Below are 16,589 nucleotides of genomic sequence, written 5' to 3'. Positions count from 1 at the left end.
GCCCGTTTCTGTCTCTCTGAGGCAGATTCAGGGGTTAGTGGGTTTGTGATCTGAAACCACGTGATGACTTCCTCTCACATGGACACGTTGTTGTGTTGACGATGTTTGTGATTCCCCTTTGCACGCTGACCCTTAAAGATTGGAAGCGTATCCTTTCTATAAAAAGTCATTTCTCCCCCCCCCCTCTCTCTCTCTGCAGGCGGTGGTTCTCCATACAGAACAGTCAGCTGGTCTATCAGAAGAAGCTCAAGGTAAGTCCATATATCTGGCAGCTATCAGCTTTCCCCCCGGGGGTAAAGTGGGCTCTAAAAGGGTACTTTAATGGAGGAGGGGGTTGGAGGTTTCTTTTATCGTTACGGTGATCTTTACTCAAACCCATCATCGAGTCGAGAGATATCTGAGTGTGGCTTTCAGGTCAATCTTCTCTGCTTGACATCAGCGTGTGTGAATATCTAATGGTCAGGTACTCCAAGTGCCAGGAAAAGTATATATCATGCAGCTGTCTTTTGTTTGTGTTGTGTTTAGGCGACCTTTATCGCAAGCAGAGGTATTCTACGTACCAGTTTAGCCTTTTGCTACAGAGTTACATTTATAACCGGGGAGATAAAAGAGCTGACACGCCTGAAAGCACACGGGCCGGATTCAAACCTGTGTTTTTGGGTTTGCAGGACTCTCTAACGGTGGTGGTGGAGGACCTCCGACTGTGCTCCGTTAAACCCTGTGAAGACATCGAGAGGAGGTTCTGCTTCGAGGTCGTCTCCCCCTCCAAGTAAGGCTTAACTATTGGATGGATTAACACACATTCATGCTCCTCAGGGTTGTAATCGAGCCCAAGTTGCATCTGTTAAAGAGTGTAATTGTTAGGAAGAGTGATTCCCAAGTATGTTTTTCAATGACATTCATGTCATTTTGTAGTTTCTGTTTCCTTCTTCTGTTTTATATCATGTTAAACTGCACATGTTTGGGTTTTGGAATGACAAAGCGGGACATGTAAAGACATGAGCTTGACATTTTCCATTATTTCATTCTAAAAACTAAACTGTTAATTGGAGAAACTAACAGTAATGAATATAAGTGGTTGCTGCCCAATTAAGCATGTCACACTACATTATCCAGATGTGTACATTATGATTATGGTAATTCTTCTGTGTGTTTTGCAGGAGCTGCATGCTACAGGCCGAGTCTGAGAAATTGAGACAGTCGTGGATTCAGGCGGTTCAAGCCAGCATCGCTTCAGCCTACAGAGAGAGCCCAGACTCTTACTACATAGAGGTGAGTCCCAGATTTTAAGCATGTGGTCCACTGTAGAATGACCCTATCTGGAAAAAACAAGGTCTATTCGTCTCTCAGAGATGCATGCATGTGATTATAAATAGGCCATGTACTACCAGCAGATGGTTAGCTACGTTATCTATCTACCAGCTCATCTGAAGCTCACTAATTGACATGTTTAAATACTAATATACCTTGACTAACAATTGACTGCATACCTTTTTAACCAGTTGAACATACTGTATGTGTGAATAAGGCATTAAGGCATATTTTCTGATCCTAATGACTCGCCTTTCTTTGTTATTTTGAGTAGCACCTGGACAGAACCGCCTCCCCGTCCACCAGCAGTATCGATTCGGCGAGCGAGCCGCGAGAGCGCAGCGTCCGTGGGGAGAGCATCCTGCAGCGGATCCAGCTTCTGCCCGGCAACGAGCAGTGCTGCGACTGCGGACAGGCCGACCCCCGCTGGGCCTCCATCAACCTGGGCATCCTGCTGTGCATCGAGTGCTCCGGCATCCACAGGTAGAGTACATTTTATTTTTGAGATTAATCATAAAAAAAAAAATGGAATCTTGACTGAAGTTCTTAAATTCTGCTTAGAAATGTCTCTTTTTTATCAAGTTGTTTTTGAGTATTGCTTTAATGCAGTGAATGGTGTCCTGAAAGGCACGTCCAAATGAATTTTAACTGTTAATTTATTAGACCTTTGCTCAATTTATAGGTTCCTACAGTATGAATCACTTGAGTATTTCCATTTTAGGCTCCTTTATACCTCTATACTATACTATGAACCATAAACGATTGCAAAATTGACTTTGAAGATAAACGCTTTCCTGAAATTATAATAGAAAATGTGTGTATTATCAGTTATTTAAGTCCTAAGAGTCTTAATTCTTTAAGGCAAGTGAAACATCTGCAGTTGTGGTGAGATAATATCACCTTTTTTTAGTCTAAATCAAGCGTTTTTAAAAGTGTAAAGGCCACAAAAAGGTATGTTGTGTCCCAAACTAATGCTCGTACAAATATAAAAAGCCTCTTCAGTTTGCAGAGAAAAGTTCCTCAAAGCGTAGAATATAAATAATATGAGTACTCTGAATGTGCCGCTGCCGATGTTGCTGTGTGGGCGATGGCACCAAAAACAGGAAGTGCCATTTGGAGGTGCCAAATGTCTGTTACTTTGACCTTACTTTGTGCTGTGAAAGACACTCAGATCTTCCTGCCAAAGACACACACACACACACACACACACACACACACACACACACACACACACACACACACACACACACACACACACACACACACACACACACACACACACACACACACACACACACACTTTTGAAGGGATGACGTCGGTGCGATTCATTGCCCATTGGGTGAGGCTGTGATTGAGAGTTTTTATGGAGGGAGTTTCAGTGAAAAAAAGCCCACAATAGCTGTCATTTATTTTAGTAATTCCCTATCAGATCATAGTGAAGATCCTCACACAGATCTCATGTTCTGTTAGATTTCAAACTCCCTGGGTGCAAAAGAAATCCCTCTGGAGTGTGTGTGTGTTTTATTTTGAAATGATCACGGCTGATGTCATCCCGAACCTTTTCCCCGTGTGTTCCCACGTGTTGAATATTCATACTCCTCTCTCAGTGAGATCAGACGTCTTGTTACAATGCAGGGTGACGAGGGGAAGAAACACACTGTCATTGTTTTTGTTTCACTCGAGTGTGCCACTGTTGCCTGGATACCGGACAGCTTTCTGACTGGAACGCTGTGATTTGCATTACATTAGCAGCAGCGGCTCTGCTCGCTTCCCTCTGGATAAAACTCTTCTGATATTCGATCCTCTCTGCTATTCAGAGCGCGTCATCATAGTGAATGATTTACTATCGCTATCCGGTTTACAAAGTAGTTTTATACATAGGAGTTTAATTGTATGCATTGGTACATTATGTAGGAGTAAATTCAATTTCAAACTAAAAGCACGTTTTACAAAAATGGTCAAATAAATATAGTTTTTGTTAAATATTTTTGGTATTTTATTTTATGTTGTGGCTCTTGAGAATAAAAATATTGAAAAATCAAATCATACCATAAATGTAAATTATAGAAAAAAGGTAAATATTAATACAAATATGAAAAAATACATAATATAGAAACATGTTTACCTAATATATCAGATTTCTTTCCCTCATTCATTTTAGTTTTCTATATTTATATACTATTGTTTCCCATGTTGGCTGCAGCCTGGACCTTTAAGAGTCATAACATAGTGAATTTACTGCACTTTCTTCTCTATATTCTTTGACTACAGTTCAAAACCATAACATTAAATATTTGTGTTGTTGCAGGAGTCTCGGAGTTCACTGCTCGAAGGTCCGCTCGCTCACACTGGACTCATGGGAACCAGAATTATTAAAGGTACCCCTTTTCCCTGCATTGTCGGGCCACAATAAGGCAGTTATTGTGCTTAATAAATACCAAGTTGCTAAATGAAAAGTCAAACATTTTGGAAAATATGCTGCTATAAGTTTGAGACAGTTACTTAGCCTAGCTTAGCTCATCTTTCCTTAGCTTAACATACTAAGAATCTAAGACAGTTTGGCCCAGCATACAAGCCTTTTAAACACAGCTACACAGTGACACAGCTAGCCTGGCTCCATAATAGTTAGAAACAACAACCACACCAAGGAAAGAAAGGACATATAATGCGTGCATATGCCACTATTTATGCTAAGCTAAGCTAAACATCTTTTAGCTATAGCTCTAGTTGTAGAGATTATCAATCTGTTTGTTTCAAATCAACTAAATTACTAAGGTGTCAATCTATTCTAAAAATGCTGTCTTAATAAGGGGACCATTAATGGGTCTTTGTTTTTGGTTTGTAGTTAATGTGTGAGCTTGGGAACAGCGTCATCAACCACATCTATGAAGGCTCATACCAAGAGCAAGGTCTCAAGAAACCACTGCCGTCCAGTTCAAGGTAGGAAATCATTAAATAAAGCTAAATCAAATTTTATCGGTAACTTTCTAGCCTCTCATTTTGGTGTTTGCTCCGTTGCAGGCAGGAGAAGGAGGCTTGGATTAAATCAAAGTACGTAGAGAGGAAGTTCCTGAAGAAGCTGGGCTCCACAGAGATACTCATCAACGGAGAGAGGAAGTCGGAGCGGCGGTGGAGCGTGAAGAAGTGTCGGAGGCACAACAGCGCCACCACGGTTCCTAAAACACGGCGGAGATACCGACACGACCCTGGAAGCATCTCCCCGTCCACTCTCTCCTCAGGTACGCTAGTGGATCTCTGTCGCTCTCAAAAACACACTCATAATTTGATCAAACACAAATGTGGCTCAAGCTCCAGCTGTTTCAAGTTTGACTGTGTGTTCACCAGTTTCCTGTGTTGTCTTTCAGCCGCTGCTAAGTTCAGAAGAGAATCTCTGTTTTGTCCCGATGAGCTGGACTCTCTCTTCTCGTACTTTGACACGGGATCTGGGCCTCGAAGTAAGCGAGTCACCATGCAGACTCTTCACCATTTACAGTAGCATGTGGAAACTGTGTTCATTCAAACTGTATCGATGAGTCAGATAGAGACAGTATAAGTAATGTGTCCGTGTTGTGGCGTCTCCCGGTCCGGCAGGCCTCAGCAGTGACAGCGGGTTGGGAGGAAGCACCGACGGCAGCTCAGACATCCTGGAGTTCGGCTCGGTGGTGGACAGCGTCACAGAGGGTGAGTCCACGGAGGAATCATTGTCTGATGGCTGTGAAGGGTGTTTACGTTTTTCCTTCTACTGATGTGGCTGACTCCCTTACTATAAATGTCCTTTACCCACTAATGTAAGGTCTGTTCTCTTTCTCTATGGAATAATCTTTCTGTCTCACCTTTTTGGGAATAATCATTTAACTATTTCTGCTGGCAAAAGTTTTGTGTATCTAAAAAATAAAGTATCATTTTCCCGGTTCGGTCTTTTTTTGTTAAATTCACAAATGTATTTACACTTTGCCTCGTGATATTCCCAGAATAAAACTATTGTCCATTTTTTATCAAAATATAAACGTACCGTAAAAAAAATATTGGGGATTTATTTTGACCTATTATTTATGAGTGAAAGTATTATTGTTTTTTGGATAGTTTCACCTTCATTAATGTAAATCTGCCACTAACTATTCTATAGGACAATAAATACATTTTATTTTTGCTTTATTTTAAGTTTATCCTGTATTTTGCTTTTGTATTATATATAGTTTCCTTTTCTTCTACTTAATTTGAAATATTTCAGTTTATTTTTTATGTTCATTTGATGAAAAAAGAATGAAGGGAGGGCTAACGGATGGTCTTTTGGATATTACAGTAGAAAATGATAACACAGTCTACCCTTCCATCTCCTCAGAGTGCGAGGTGTCCGAGGACTCGAGCGGGGAGGCGGAGCTGGAGGCGGAGCCGGAGACGTCGGACCCCGAGGACATCAGGGAGCTCCACCCTGGGGCGCTGCTCTGCAAAGCCTCCAAAGCCCGAAACCTCCCCGTCATGGCTGAAGCTCTCGCCCACGGGGCAGACGTCAATCTGGTGAACGACGAAGATGAAGGGAAGACGCCCCTCATTCAGGCCGTCATAGGGGTGAGTCAGACCCTCTGAGCGGAAATGAGTCTCAAAGGAAACGTCATGCTGTCCTCAGTTTATGTTTCAGTGACAGAATAACCCTTTTAAAGCTCTTACACACTTGAATGTCGGTCATGAGCAGCTCTCAACCTGCTAGAAGTTGGTAAGCTTTCACTATTTGGAGAGGGTGTTATATTCTGCAAGATGCTGTGAGCCAAAGTCAAGTTGCATCATGGGAAATGTATGTTTTGAGCTTGACCTGTATTAGAGAATAAACGTCAGGATATCTCACCCTTTGTTCTTGGATTTTGACCATTATTTTATGAAACATGGCCCACACAGGGACAAAATAGAGGTCCAATTGGTAGGATTAAACCGGAAATAGAATTTAGGATGCATATTGGTCGAAACATCAGTATTTAATTCATGCTGAGAGTCTAAATCTGCAATCCAGATATAAGTCAAACACATTAATTGCTTTAGAAAATCAGCTTTAAGCCATTTAAGGAATTGGAAAGAAACCCACATCACCATCAGCTGGGAATGTGTTGCATATTTGAGATCAGATCAATACCTGGTCGTCGGCATGCAGCTAACAGGTGTTGTGACTTTATTTCAGGGTTCACTGATCGCCTGCGAGTTCCTGCTGCAGAACGCTGCTGACGTCAACCAGCGGGACGCGAGGGGGAGGGGCCCGCTGCACCACGCCACATATCTGGGACACACGGGGTGAGTCACGACGAGCCGCAGGCTGTGTTAGTGGAGCTTATTACCAGACATATGCATAGCTTCTAGAGAAAAGGCATAATACAACAGAAGAGGAAAGAAATGCATTCAAACTTTACTTGGGTTAAATTGCAAAAGCTGTATTGAAGGTACTCTCACATCCTTTTTAAAAACCTCTCTTTGTTCTATTGAAGTCATTTAGACATTATATAAATCAAAGCAAAAGCTGCAAAATTCTGAGACAAACTTGGATCGTTTTTCTGTCTTTTACGTTGTGTAATACGGTGTCTCGATCTCCGTGTCTCTTAAAGGGCCGGCGCCGTATCTTTTACAGTCCCTTGCATACAGAGGTCACCACTTGATGACAGTATTTGTTTTTTTCACAGAAATTTTGGAAAAAAATGGCTCCATCACTTTATATCATTGACTTCATTTAAAAAATATATATATTTTCGGAAATTCTCAGAATTTTAAATATCTTCAGAAATTCCTCGGAGTTTGGAATATTTTCAAAAGTTTTCGGAGTTTGGAATATTTTCAGAAATTCTTGGAGTTTGGAATATTTTCAGAAGTTCTCGGAGTTTGGAATATTTGCGGTTTTGGTAATAAGGTTTATTGTAGTAGGTAAACACGTAGCAGCCTTGGTGTGCATGGTGCATACAGAGACACAGTTGCACACAGAACATACCTTCAGAAATGGATGTACTAAAAACCTACGTACAGTATCTGCTGCGGAGTACTCAGTTTAGTTCAAGTGGACGAGAGGCAGCTTTGTGTACAGATGTGGGGACTGCTGATACTGCGCTGACATAAATAACAACAATAGGTTCTGTTTTACTGCTGGTTTCTTCGCTTTATGTTACTGGTTAGCATAGCTTAAACAGAAAATAGCCCTCCCATTAGTCATCAGTTGCAGGATAAAGTTATATCTGCATTTTACTCGCACAAGTGTCACTTTTCTTTTGCAATATCTTTATCTCTTCACTTCAAACAATCTGCCTGAATGCTGTGATTGATCCCCTTTATTTTCTATCTCCAGGCAGGTGTGTTTATTCCTGAAAAGAGGAGCTACACAGAACGATGAAGACGAAGATGGCCAGGACCCTTTGAGTATAGCTGTGCAACAAGCCAATGCGGATATAGTCACGCTGTATGTTCATCTTTACACATTTAATCTTTCTCCTAACACCTTCAGCTTTGATGGATTTTAACACGCTTTCCTCTTCATCTCCAGGCTGCGTCTGGCCCGGATGAACGAGGAGATGCGGGAGTCGGAGGGGCCCTTTGGACAGCCAGGTCATTACCCAATCAGCAGCCCCACTGAGCAGCAGTATAAGAAATGCATTCAGGAGTTTATCTGTCTCACTATAGCCGAGTGCTAGAACCAAGTCAGGTTCAAACGACAGTCAAACCAGTGCAGGGGGTGCCAGAACACACACTTGTTTCCTCACTAGATTAACTTCCTCTCTCCATCATACAGTATTCCTCCGCTGACTCTACACAATAGCTGTCAGATTATCACTCAGGATCACACAATAGCTCGGTATGAACCTCCTTTAATGATGTCAGATTTGATTCTGCTGCCCAAATGATCACAACATCAACACAGCATGGTTAAGAAATCACTGCCAGGGAGAAGGGTGGGCTCCATCCAGCAGCACTGCTGTCAGTAGACCACGGATGAAGTCCTCAGCAGTGTGTTTAGAGACAACTTTTTGGTGGGGTTTTTTCAATGTTACAGTGTGCTCTGAACCACAGACCTGCCACAGTTTGCTTTAACAAACAATTCTACATTTAATTCCCATTAATTGTAATCGTAGACAATCAAAAGCGACCCCTCTGACGCATCTATCATCTCCTGGATAAATCATCAGTACAGAAGACAAAAAACGTCTGTACATAAAAACTTTAGGGTTAAAGTTAACTACGCAAGGAACATCCAATCACAGAGCTTAAACTCAGATTTGCTTTTAGGTCACTTTCTATTTTGATGAATTCAGCCGCTATGGAGCCATAGTTTGTTTCCATTTCAAACGATTATCGCTCTGTTTTGTATCTTCAGTCTCGTACTGTTGGCTGAGGCTCATGGGTATTGTAGTATTAAGAGCTGCTTGACAAAAAGGACGGACAACACATGATTTCTCGGAGATGAAACAGAGGTCATTTAAACTGGCAGTCATACTTTAAACCTTCAGGGGATATTGAGTCAAAAAAATAGAAATGGGAATCCCCTGGTAACTACATATTATTTGTGGGGCAAATTAGTTGGAGGAATAATGTCAAACTTGTCTTCAGAGGAAAGAGCAGTCAATTCAACTTCACAGTGGTGGAAAAACTACTCTGATTTATTACTTAAAAAAGCAGCAACCTGGCCGTCGTATAGCTCAGTGGGTAGAGATGGCAGCCATATACTGGGGTTTGATCCCCATGCGGTGGACCCAGGTCCGAATCCGGCCTGAGTCCCTTAGCCGCGCGTCTTCCCCTCTGTCTCCCCATTCCTCAACTGCACTATATTAAAGGCACTGGTTTTAAAAGTACCGAACTATCGGCAACAAAATATACTTAAAGTACCCAAAGTAAAAGTACTCCTTATGGGTATTCGCACATTAGGTTAAGTTATATTAAGTTACTGGATTATGATTATTGATGTGTTTGTTTGTTTGTTTACCACAGCTGCTAAATGTAGATCTATTTGGAATTATAAACAGCTGCTGGATTTCTTGACCTATAGTTATTATATGTCACGGGTTATTCAATAATTCATTTATATTTTGTATAAACTAATAATCTAAATCTAAAACTACTATCTAAAAGCTATCAGATAAATGAAGTGGAGTAAAACGTACAATATTGGCTTCCAAAATGTCCTGGAGTCGAAGTATAAAGTAGCATAAACTGGGAATATTGTAGTTGAGTAAATGTACTTTGTTAGGATCCATCACTGCCTGTTCAGGAGCGATTCAATCTGAGGACCGTTGAGTTTTAATAATCTGAGGACTGTTGGGTTTTAATAATCTGAGGACTGTTGAGTTTTAATAATCTGAGGACTGTTGGGTTTTAATAATCTGAGGACTGTTGAGTTTTAATAATCTGAGGACTGTTGGGTTTTAATAACCTGAGGACTGTTGAGTTTTAATAATCTGAGGACTGTTGGGTTTTAATAATATGAGGACTGTTGAGTTTTAATAATCTGAGGACTGTTGGGTTTTAATAATCTGAGGACTGTTGAGTTTTAATAATCTGAGGACTGTTGAGTTTTAATAATCTGAGGACTGTTGGTTTTTAATAATCTGAGGACTGTTGGGTTTTAACAACCTGAGGACTGTTGAGTTTTATTAATCTGAGGACTGTTGAGTTTTAATAATCTGAGGACTGTTGAGTTTTAATAATCTGAAAACTGTTGAGTTTTAATAATCTGAAAACTGTTGAGTTTTAATAATCTGAGGACTGTTGAGTTTTAATAATCTGAAAACTGTTGAGTTTTAATAATCTGAGGACTGTTGGGTTTTAATAACCTGAGGACTGTTGAGTTTTAATAACCTGAGGACTGTTGAGTTTTAATAATCTGAGGACTGTTGAGTTTTAATAATCTGAGGACTGTTGAGTTTTAATAACCTGAGGACTGTTGAGTTTTAATAATCTGAGGACTGTTGAGTTTTAATAATCTGAGGACTGTTGAGTTTTAATAACCTGAAAACTGTTGAGTTTTAATAACCTGAGGACTGTTGAGTTTTAATAATCTGAGGACTGTTGAGTTTGAATAATCTGAGGACTGTTGAGTTTTAATAATCTGTGGACTGTTGAGTTTTAATAATCTGAGTGCTGTTGAGTTTTAATAATCTGAGGACTGTTGAGTTTTAATAATCTGAGGACTGTTGAGTTTTAATAATCTGAGGACTGTTGAGTTTTAATAACCTGAGGACTGTTGAGTTTTAATAATCTGAGGACTGTTGAGTTTTAATAACCTGAGGACTGTTGAGTTTTAATAATCTGAGGACTGTTGAGTTTTAATAATCTGAGGACTGTTGAGTTTTAATAACCTGAGGACTGTTGAGTTTGAATAATCTGAGGACTGTTGAGTTTTAATAATCTGTGGACTGTTGAGTTTTAATAATCTGAGTGCTGTTGAGTTTTAATAATCTGAGGACTGTTGAGTTTTAATAATCTGAGGACTGTTGAGTTTGAATAATCTGAGGACTGTTGAGTTTTAATAATCTGAGGACTGTTAAATGTTAATAATCTGAGGACTGTTGAGTTTTAATAACCTGAGGACTGTTGAGTTTTAATAACCTGAGGACTGTTGAGTTTTAATAATCTGAGGACTGTTGAGTTTTAATAATCTGTGGACTGTTGAGTTTTAATAACCTGAGGACTGTTGAGTTTTAATAACCTGAAAACTGTTGAGTTTTCATAATCTGAGGACTGTTGAGTTTTCATAATCTGAGGACTGTTGAGTTTTAATAATCTGAAAACTGTTGAGTTTTAATAATTAATCTGAAGACTGTTGAGTTTTAATAATCTGAGGATTGTTGGGTTTTAATAATCTGAGGATGTGTTGTGTGTGATAAAAGGTGGTGTTTGTATTTGCGTTACGAGGGGAAACTGTGAGGCTGCGATGACTGTGACTGAGATTAGATGATCACTGAAGAAAGATCATTTCCTCTTCCAAAGCTTTTATGATTTATTAAAAGCAGAATTATGCACTTTTTCTGACCAACAGGGATTTAAAGCTAGCTTCTCGTCTCCTTCGGGATCAGTTGTAATGCTTTTAATCACGACAAAGCGTCCAGAGCAAAAGTGCAATGAGGATTTTTTTGTATTATGTTAAACAACAATGCAGATGGTATTTTTTTAAGCTGGATATATTTTGGTAGATCTCATTTTGCTGAGCACACACACACACACGCACACACACACACTCGATAATATATAATCCCTTGGAGTACAAAACTGCAGTGTGAGATGGATTTTTTTCTTTATAAATCACCTTAAACTAACAAGCATTACTGTGATTATATACAGTATTTATGTTGAAATGTCCGTTCGTTGTGTTCTAATGTACCACGATTAAGCATAAATTAAACGTGTTCTTTGTTTATAATGCATGGGTGGCTGTTGCCCAGATCTTCCTGTTGCTTTTGTTTACTTATGTGCCCAGTGTATGTGAATATCTGACATTTTAATATTGTTGAATAATGTTGATGTCCATATTATAAACTGCCAAATCATGACAATAGTGCATGGAATTACATTCACTGACAGAAATAGAGGCAAACAGACTGAACGCCCCTGTCTTCTGTTGGCTGGATAGTGCTAAAAGCTTGATGACAATGACCATGGCAGCCTGCAATCATCCCGTTTACGCTCTAAAATGAAGGAACGTCTGACGATTACTCTTAGTTTGACTCTTGATGACATACAGTAAGAAGCAGTGATCCAGAACGTGGGTTTTCTCATGTTGTCTAGGTAAAATTAGCCCAAATATTTCCCCAAAGATGTTGCTTGTGTTTGACAGATGCTATGGACTGTTGAGGTTTAGTTAGCCAAAGACCACAGACAGTTCAGAGTGCCAGCAAGTGTTTCTGTTCTTATCTCCTACCACTTTGTTTCTTATGGTAGGCCATGAATCCAAAGGGAAAATTGGAAATTATTCGGGTGGTTGCTTAAAACGAGACCCTGCCCAGGGCTAAATGTATTTCATTTCGGACCATTCGTGAATACATTAAACACCTCCTGGACTCTTGTTTTGCGGACCTCCTGTGGTTTGACTTCTCACCTTGCTGCAGTGATGAACACATTTCTAAACCATGAATCTAAGTATGATCAGAGTATGCTTTTTCGCTTTATTACATATTGGTAACATATTGGTGTCTGAAAACGCATTTTTATAGGTCACTTTTAATGTCACTATTCTATATTTCTGTTCTATACTAAGTCCTGCAAGCAATGTATGAAATAAAGGCACAGTTACAATAGGAAGTGGCAAGGGAGAGCTAACCGCTAACATGCTAGGGGCCAATTTCAGTCAAATTTACTCTTGAGCTTCTTTCCGTTTTATTTAATGAGCTGTTTTCTCCACGCTGACATTTTTTCCCCCGTGATTTTATATTATTTCATTCCATAAAGAGTTTTATTAAAGACCAGATAGAAGAAAACCGATCGCTTGCTATCTCTCACTTAGCGGCTCGTTAGCTCAGGCGCTAATAAGATCACATAGCTTCCTGTCTCATTACTTTGTGCAACCAATTAACAGACCCCCAACAGAGGGGGTTAGATCAAACTTAATGGTGCAACATGTCTAATAAACCACAGTATTAGCCCTGTTCCCTTAATAGTGAGCATGATATCGTCATTTTGTGAGCTATAGTTGAACTCAAGCAAAGATATTTACGCAAATGCACTCCCCTTTGAAAATAACGTTAAAATTTGGAAGAAAAAAAACACTTTTCTTTCTCCTATCCCCCGAATAATTGTCTTACAGTCCCTAACTTAAGCTTGCCAAGACACAGACAGGCTGTTTAGCAGAGAAATAATGTTGTTTGAAAGGACGTGGCGTTGAGCCGCTCACCCCCCTCTTCTTGCTTGTCACTGAACAAATGAAAGCACTTTGAAAATCCAGCCTTCTCTTATTTTGTGCAGTACTCGCTGTGGTAGCTTACGGACGATGTCACTGAGCGGACGATGATTTGCATCGAGCCATTGGCGGATTATGTGTTGTACAGTACGATGTGTCTGCTGACTGTTGTGTATATTAACTAAAGAAACTATTAACACTTTAACTGCTTGCTTCTAACATGCAACTTTTAACCTCTTGTACTTTTTCTGACTGTTAACTGTTCATTTCTTTGAATATTGTAAGAATTCTCCTGTGCATATTAACACTAACTGCTACCTATGTTTGGTTTTGACTCCCTCTCTTTGTTCAATAACCCCTCCCACTGTCTTCTGAAACTAAAATAAATGGAAGATGTGACTCAAATCTGTCCTCTCCCTTTGCTTCTTCTTCTTCTTCTCTTCTTTGAAACCTTTCACTTCCTCTAACAGCATTGACACACTTCTAACTTCATGCACTGCTGCTGCACTAACAATGGATCAAATGTCTCTGGTTTCCACAGCATGACATTATAACATATCTATTTAGTAAATTACAATATGCATGACACATTTGAACAGCTTTGAGAGAGATTAACATTTGAATTTGAAAGTTTGAATTGTTTTATAAGCATGGTTTACTAAATATACTATGGTGTATACAACACTATATATTTGGATGAAAATATAAGAAAATGTTCATATAAGTATTTAAATTAAAGTATGTGTCAACGCTTAAAGGGGGCCTATTGTGCGGTTCCCTTTCCTGTAGTGTGTTGTATAGGTTTTAGTGGATGTAAATGGTGTGCAAAGGCTAAAAACCCCAAGTTTGGACCAGCGCTGTACAAACTAGTAAGAGAATGTCGCCAAAAATGTACTTTTCCTGCATTTCTGTGTCAAGAAATTGGCAAAAGACTACTTAATCTATCACTATATCGTCTTAAAAAGTGATTTATTGGACATATTTAACCCAAAAATGTAGGACATGTTATTCAATATGCTTAATAAGTCTCCTTAGACACTATCATATAACCACAATTTATACTACAGTGTTACTAAAGTGCCCACACTTTGCCCTTGCCCCTTACAGATATAAGAATAAAGGTATACATTTAAAATATAAACTCTTAAGGCTTTATTATTGCATTTTCTCCTGGCTTAGGCTCTTAGATTAACTGGACTAGTGTAACTGCATAAAAGAGCATGAAAATCTATAGTGTCGTTCCATAATAACACAATATTATTCGACAAAATGCAAAAGAAGCACTTGCATTAAATGTGATACTTCAGCAAGATCACATAGCGATGTACAAACCATTCCTTAACTTCTGTTCCCTCTCCACTATGTCTTTTAAACCATGATTTATACTTTGAAATACTAAGCGCAGGTTTTTACCATAAAGCCATATCTGCTTTAAGGATGCACTCGCTGATCCCTGCTTCTCTTTCCCCACACATCACATAAACAGGGAAAGCCAGGAATGTTCATTCCTCCTCTTTTTTTTAATTAGCCGAGCCTGGGAGCTCTCATGAGACACAAAAGAGTTCGACTGCTTTTGTTACGCCTGTGGATTGAGCGGTTACCATGGCCACGAGTAAAGTAAAAGCTCAGAATTTGTAAAGTTGAAGAAGAAAGCTTCGTGGTGCCTCGGCCTGTTTTTGCCTTCTTCTATTCACCGGGATTTCTTCCTACACAGAGCTCCTTATGCTTTCTGTTTCCCCTCATTGCTCCTGTTTATATAAAAGCAGTGGTGTAAAGTAACTAAGTACATATACTCAAGTACTGTACAATTTCAAGGTACTTCCATTTTCTGCTTCATTGTAGTTCTACCCCACTACAATTCAGAGGTAAATGGTGTACTTTTACTCCACTACATGTATTTAGTTGCTAGGCAGATTTAGATTAATGATGGTAAATATAATCAGCCCTTAAATCAGACTTTAGTTCACCTGCAGTAAATCCAGCAGCTACCCTGCAGTATACAAAGCCATTCAAACTAGCTGCACCTTTACCAGCTCTGAGAACACTTTAATGATCAATCATTATAAAACATATCAGAGATATTATTCTGAAATGGACCAATCAAACAAGGACTACTTTAACTTTTGGTACTTTAAGTTTATTTTGATGCTGATACTTTTGTACTTTTACTTGAGTAACATTTTGAATGCATGACTTTTACTTGTAACCGAGTATTCCTACACTCTGGTACTTCTACTTTTACTTAAGTACACCATCTGAGTACTTCTGTATAATAGGTGTTTTGACTGTTGCATGATTTTCAACATTATTTCCCGGTTGTTTTCTTCATCAGGAGACGCCACATACCTCGACATCTTCCGAGAGTTTTCCCACATGGCATCCCACAACCCGGAGAAGCTGAAACGAAGGAGTGTGCACTTCAGACACTCCTTCAGGTAGTCGGGAAATAAGCAGAGGAACAGAGTCATGTACTTGAAAAGTGCAACAGCCACTTTCCATATTCTGACAGTTATCATCACAAACCTTAAAGAAAAAGCATAACGTGTTATAAGTTACCCAGCCTGTTTATTCCACAGAATAATTCACATTTTAATCCATTGAAGTGTGAAATAATGCATTTTTTTGATGCTGTTTGCTGGTCATTATCATTCTATTTCATATCAATATCATTATCATACAGTAGCTGCATTATATCTGCAAGATTCTTGTGCTGTTTTTGATCAACGTTTTATATTGAAATGAGGATGTTGCTGGTCTTGTCCTCTTAAATGCTTTTACAAATAAATATAGCATTGCTTTTGTACAGTGTTAGATAAAACCGTTTGGATAAAATGTCAAGCACTTGTTTTGTTATCTTCGTTAATCGTTGATTTTTATTTTGCTGCATTATTCTGATTCATTGAAGGATTTCTTTGACGTAAATACATTTGTGTGTGTGTGAGTGTAATGCATGCATTTACTGCCATTACATTTCATACTTGAACTTGAATTCAGCTACGTTGTATGCTATAAAGAGAGTCATTTTGTCAGTTATCATCAACAACCATGAAGTCGCAGTATTGTTTTCCGTTTATTCTGTTATGAAATATTGTGGTTTCTTGCATTGACTATGCTGGTATAGTCTTTGTATTACTTTGTGTAATTGTACCTTGCAGTACCACTATGAAATGCAGTGCTTGTGTTACTGTACATGTGCTTTAGAAGCACACATGATAATATATGTGGATGAACAGGAATGCACATGAAAGATGGATGAAAAATAAACTTTCTCTGTGTTTACACAAAATACATTCAGAGATCTTTGTTCGGTTTGGCCATAAAACTGCATCACATCCCACTGCAGCTAAAGTGACCCCTTGTGTTGGAATATGAAATCAGCAGGTCAAAAACAACCTGCATAAGAAGTATAACACTAGTTGTTTCTGA

General features: G+C 39.2%; 1 protein-coding gene across 2 annotated transcripts in view; it reads left to right on the top strand.

The window, feature by feature from the left end:
• Window positions 1-16,451, top strand: part of LOC134868914 (arf-GAP with coiled-coil, ANK repeat and PH domain-containing protein 3-like) — a 72,770-nt gene extending 56,319 nt beyond the window's left edge. Inside the window, exons 12-25 of one of the 2 annotated variants that reach the window (XM_063890320.1) lie at window positions 200-251; window positions 669-769; window positions 1,161-1,272; window positions 1,586-1,794; window positions 3,621-3,690; window positions 4,158-4,252; window positions 4,334-4,551; window positions 4,678-4,767; window positions 4,904-4,993; window positions 5,655-5,881; window positions 6,483-6,592; window positions 7,629-7,739; window positions 7,824-7,885; window positions 15,496-16,451. In XM_063890320.1, coding sequence (XP_063746390.1) covers window positions 200-251; window positions 669-769; window positions 1,161-1,272; window positions 1,586-1,794; window positions 3,621-3,690; window positions 4,158-4,252; window positions 4,334-4,551; window positions 4,678-4,767; window positions 4,904-4,993; window positions 5,655-5,881; window positions 6,483-6,592; window positions 7,629-7,739; window positions 7,824-7,885; window positions 15,496-15,602 — 1,654 coding nt within the window. In that variant the 3' untranslated portion in view covers window positions 15,603-16,451. Of the gene's footprint in view, window positions 1-199; window positions 252-668; window positions 770-1,160; window positions 1,273-1,585; window positions 1,795-3,620; window positions 3,691-4,157; window positions 4,253-4,333; window positions 4,552-4,677; window positions 4,770-4,896; window positions 4,994-5,654; window positions 5,882-6,482; window positions 6,593-7,628; window positions 7,740-7,823; window positions 7,886-15,495 lie in introns of both variants that reach the window. The other variant, XM_063890312.1, reaches the window with a different exon arrangement.
• Window positions 16,452-16,589: the final 138 nt, after the last annotated feature.

The sequence above is a fragment of the Eleginops maclovinus genome, chromosome 1 (genome assembly GCF_036324505.1).
Source record: "Eleginops maclovinus isolate JMC-PN-2008 ecotype Puerto Natales chromosome 1, JC_Emac_rtc_rv5, whole genome shotgun sequence".
NCBI classification, from domain to species: domain Eukaryota; kingdom Metazoa; phylum Chordata; class Actinopteri; order Perciformes; family Eleginopidae; genus Eleginops; species Eleginops maclovinus.
The sequence above is the reverse complement of the archived record's forward strand: the minus strand, read 5'-3'. Positions and strand labels throughout refer to the sequence as shown.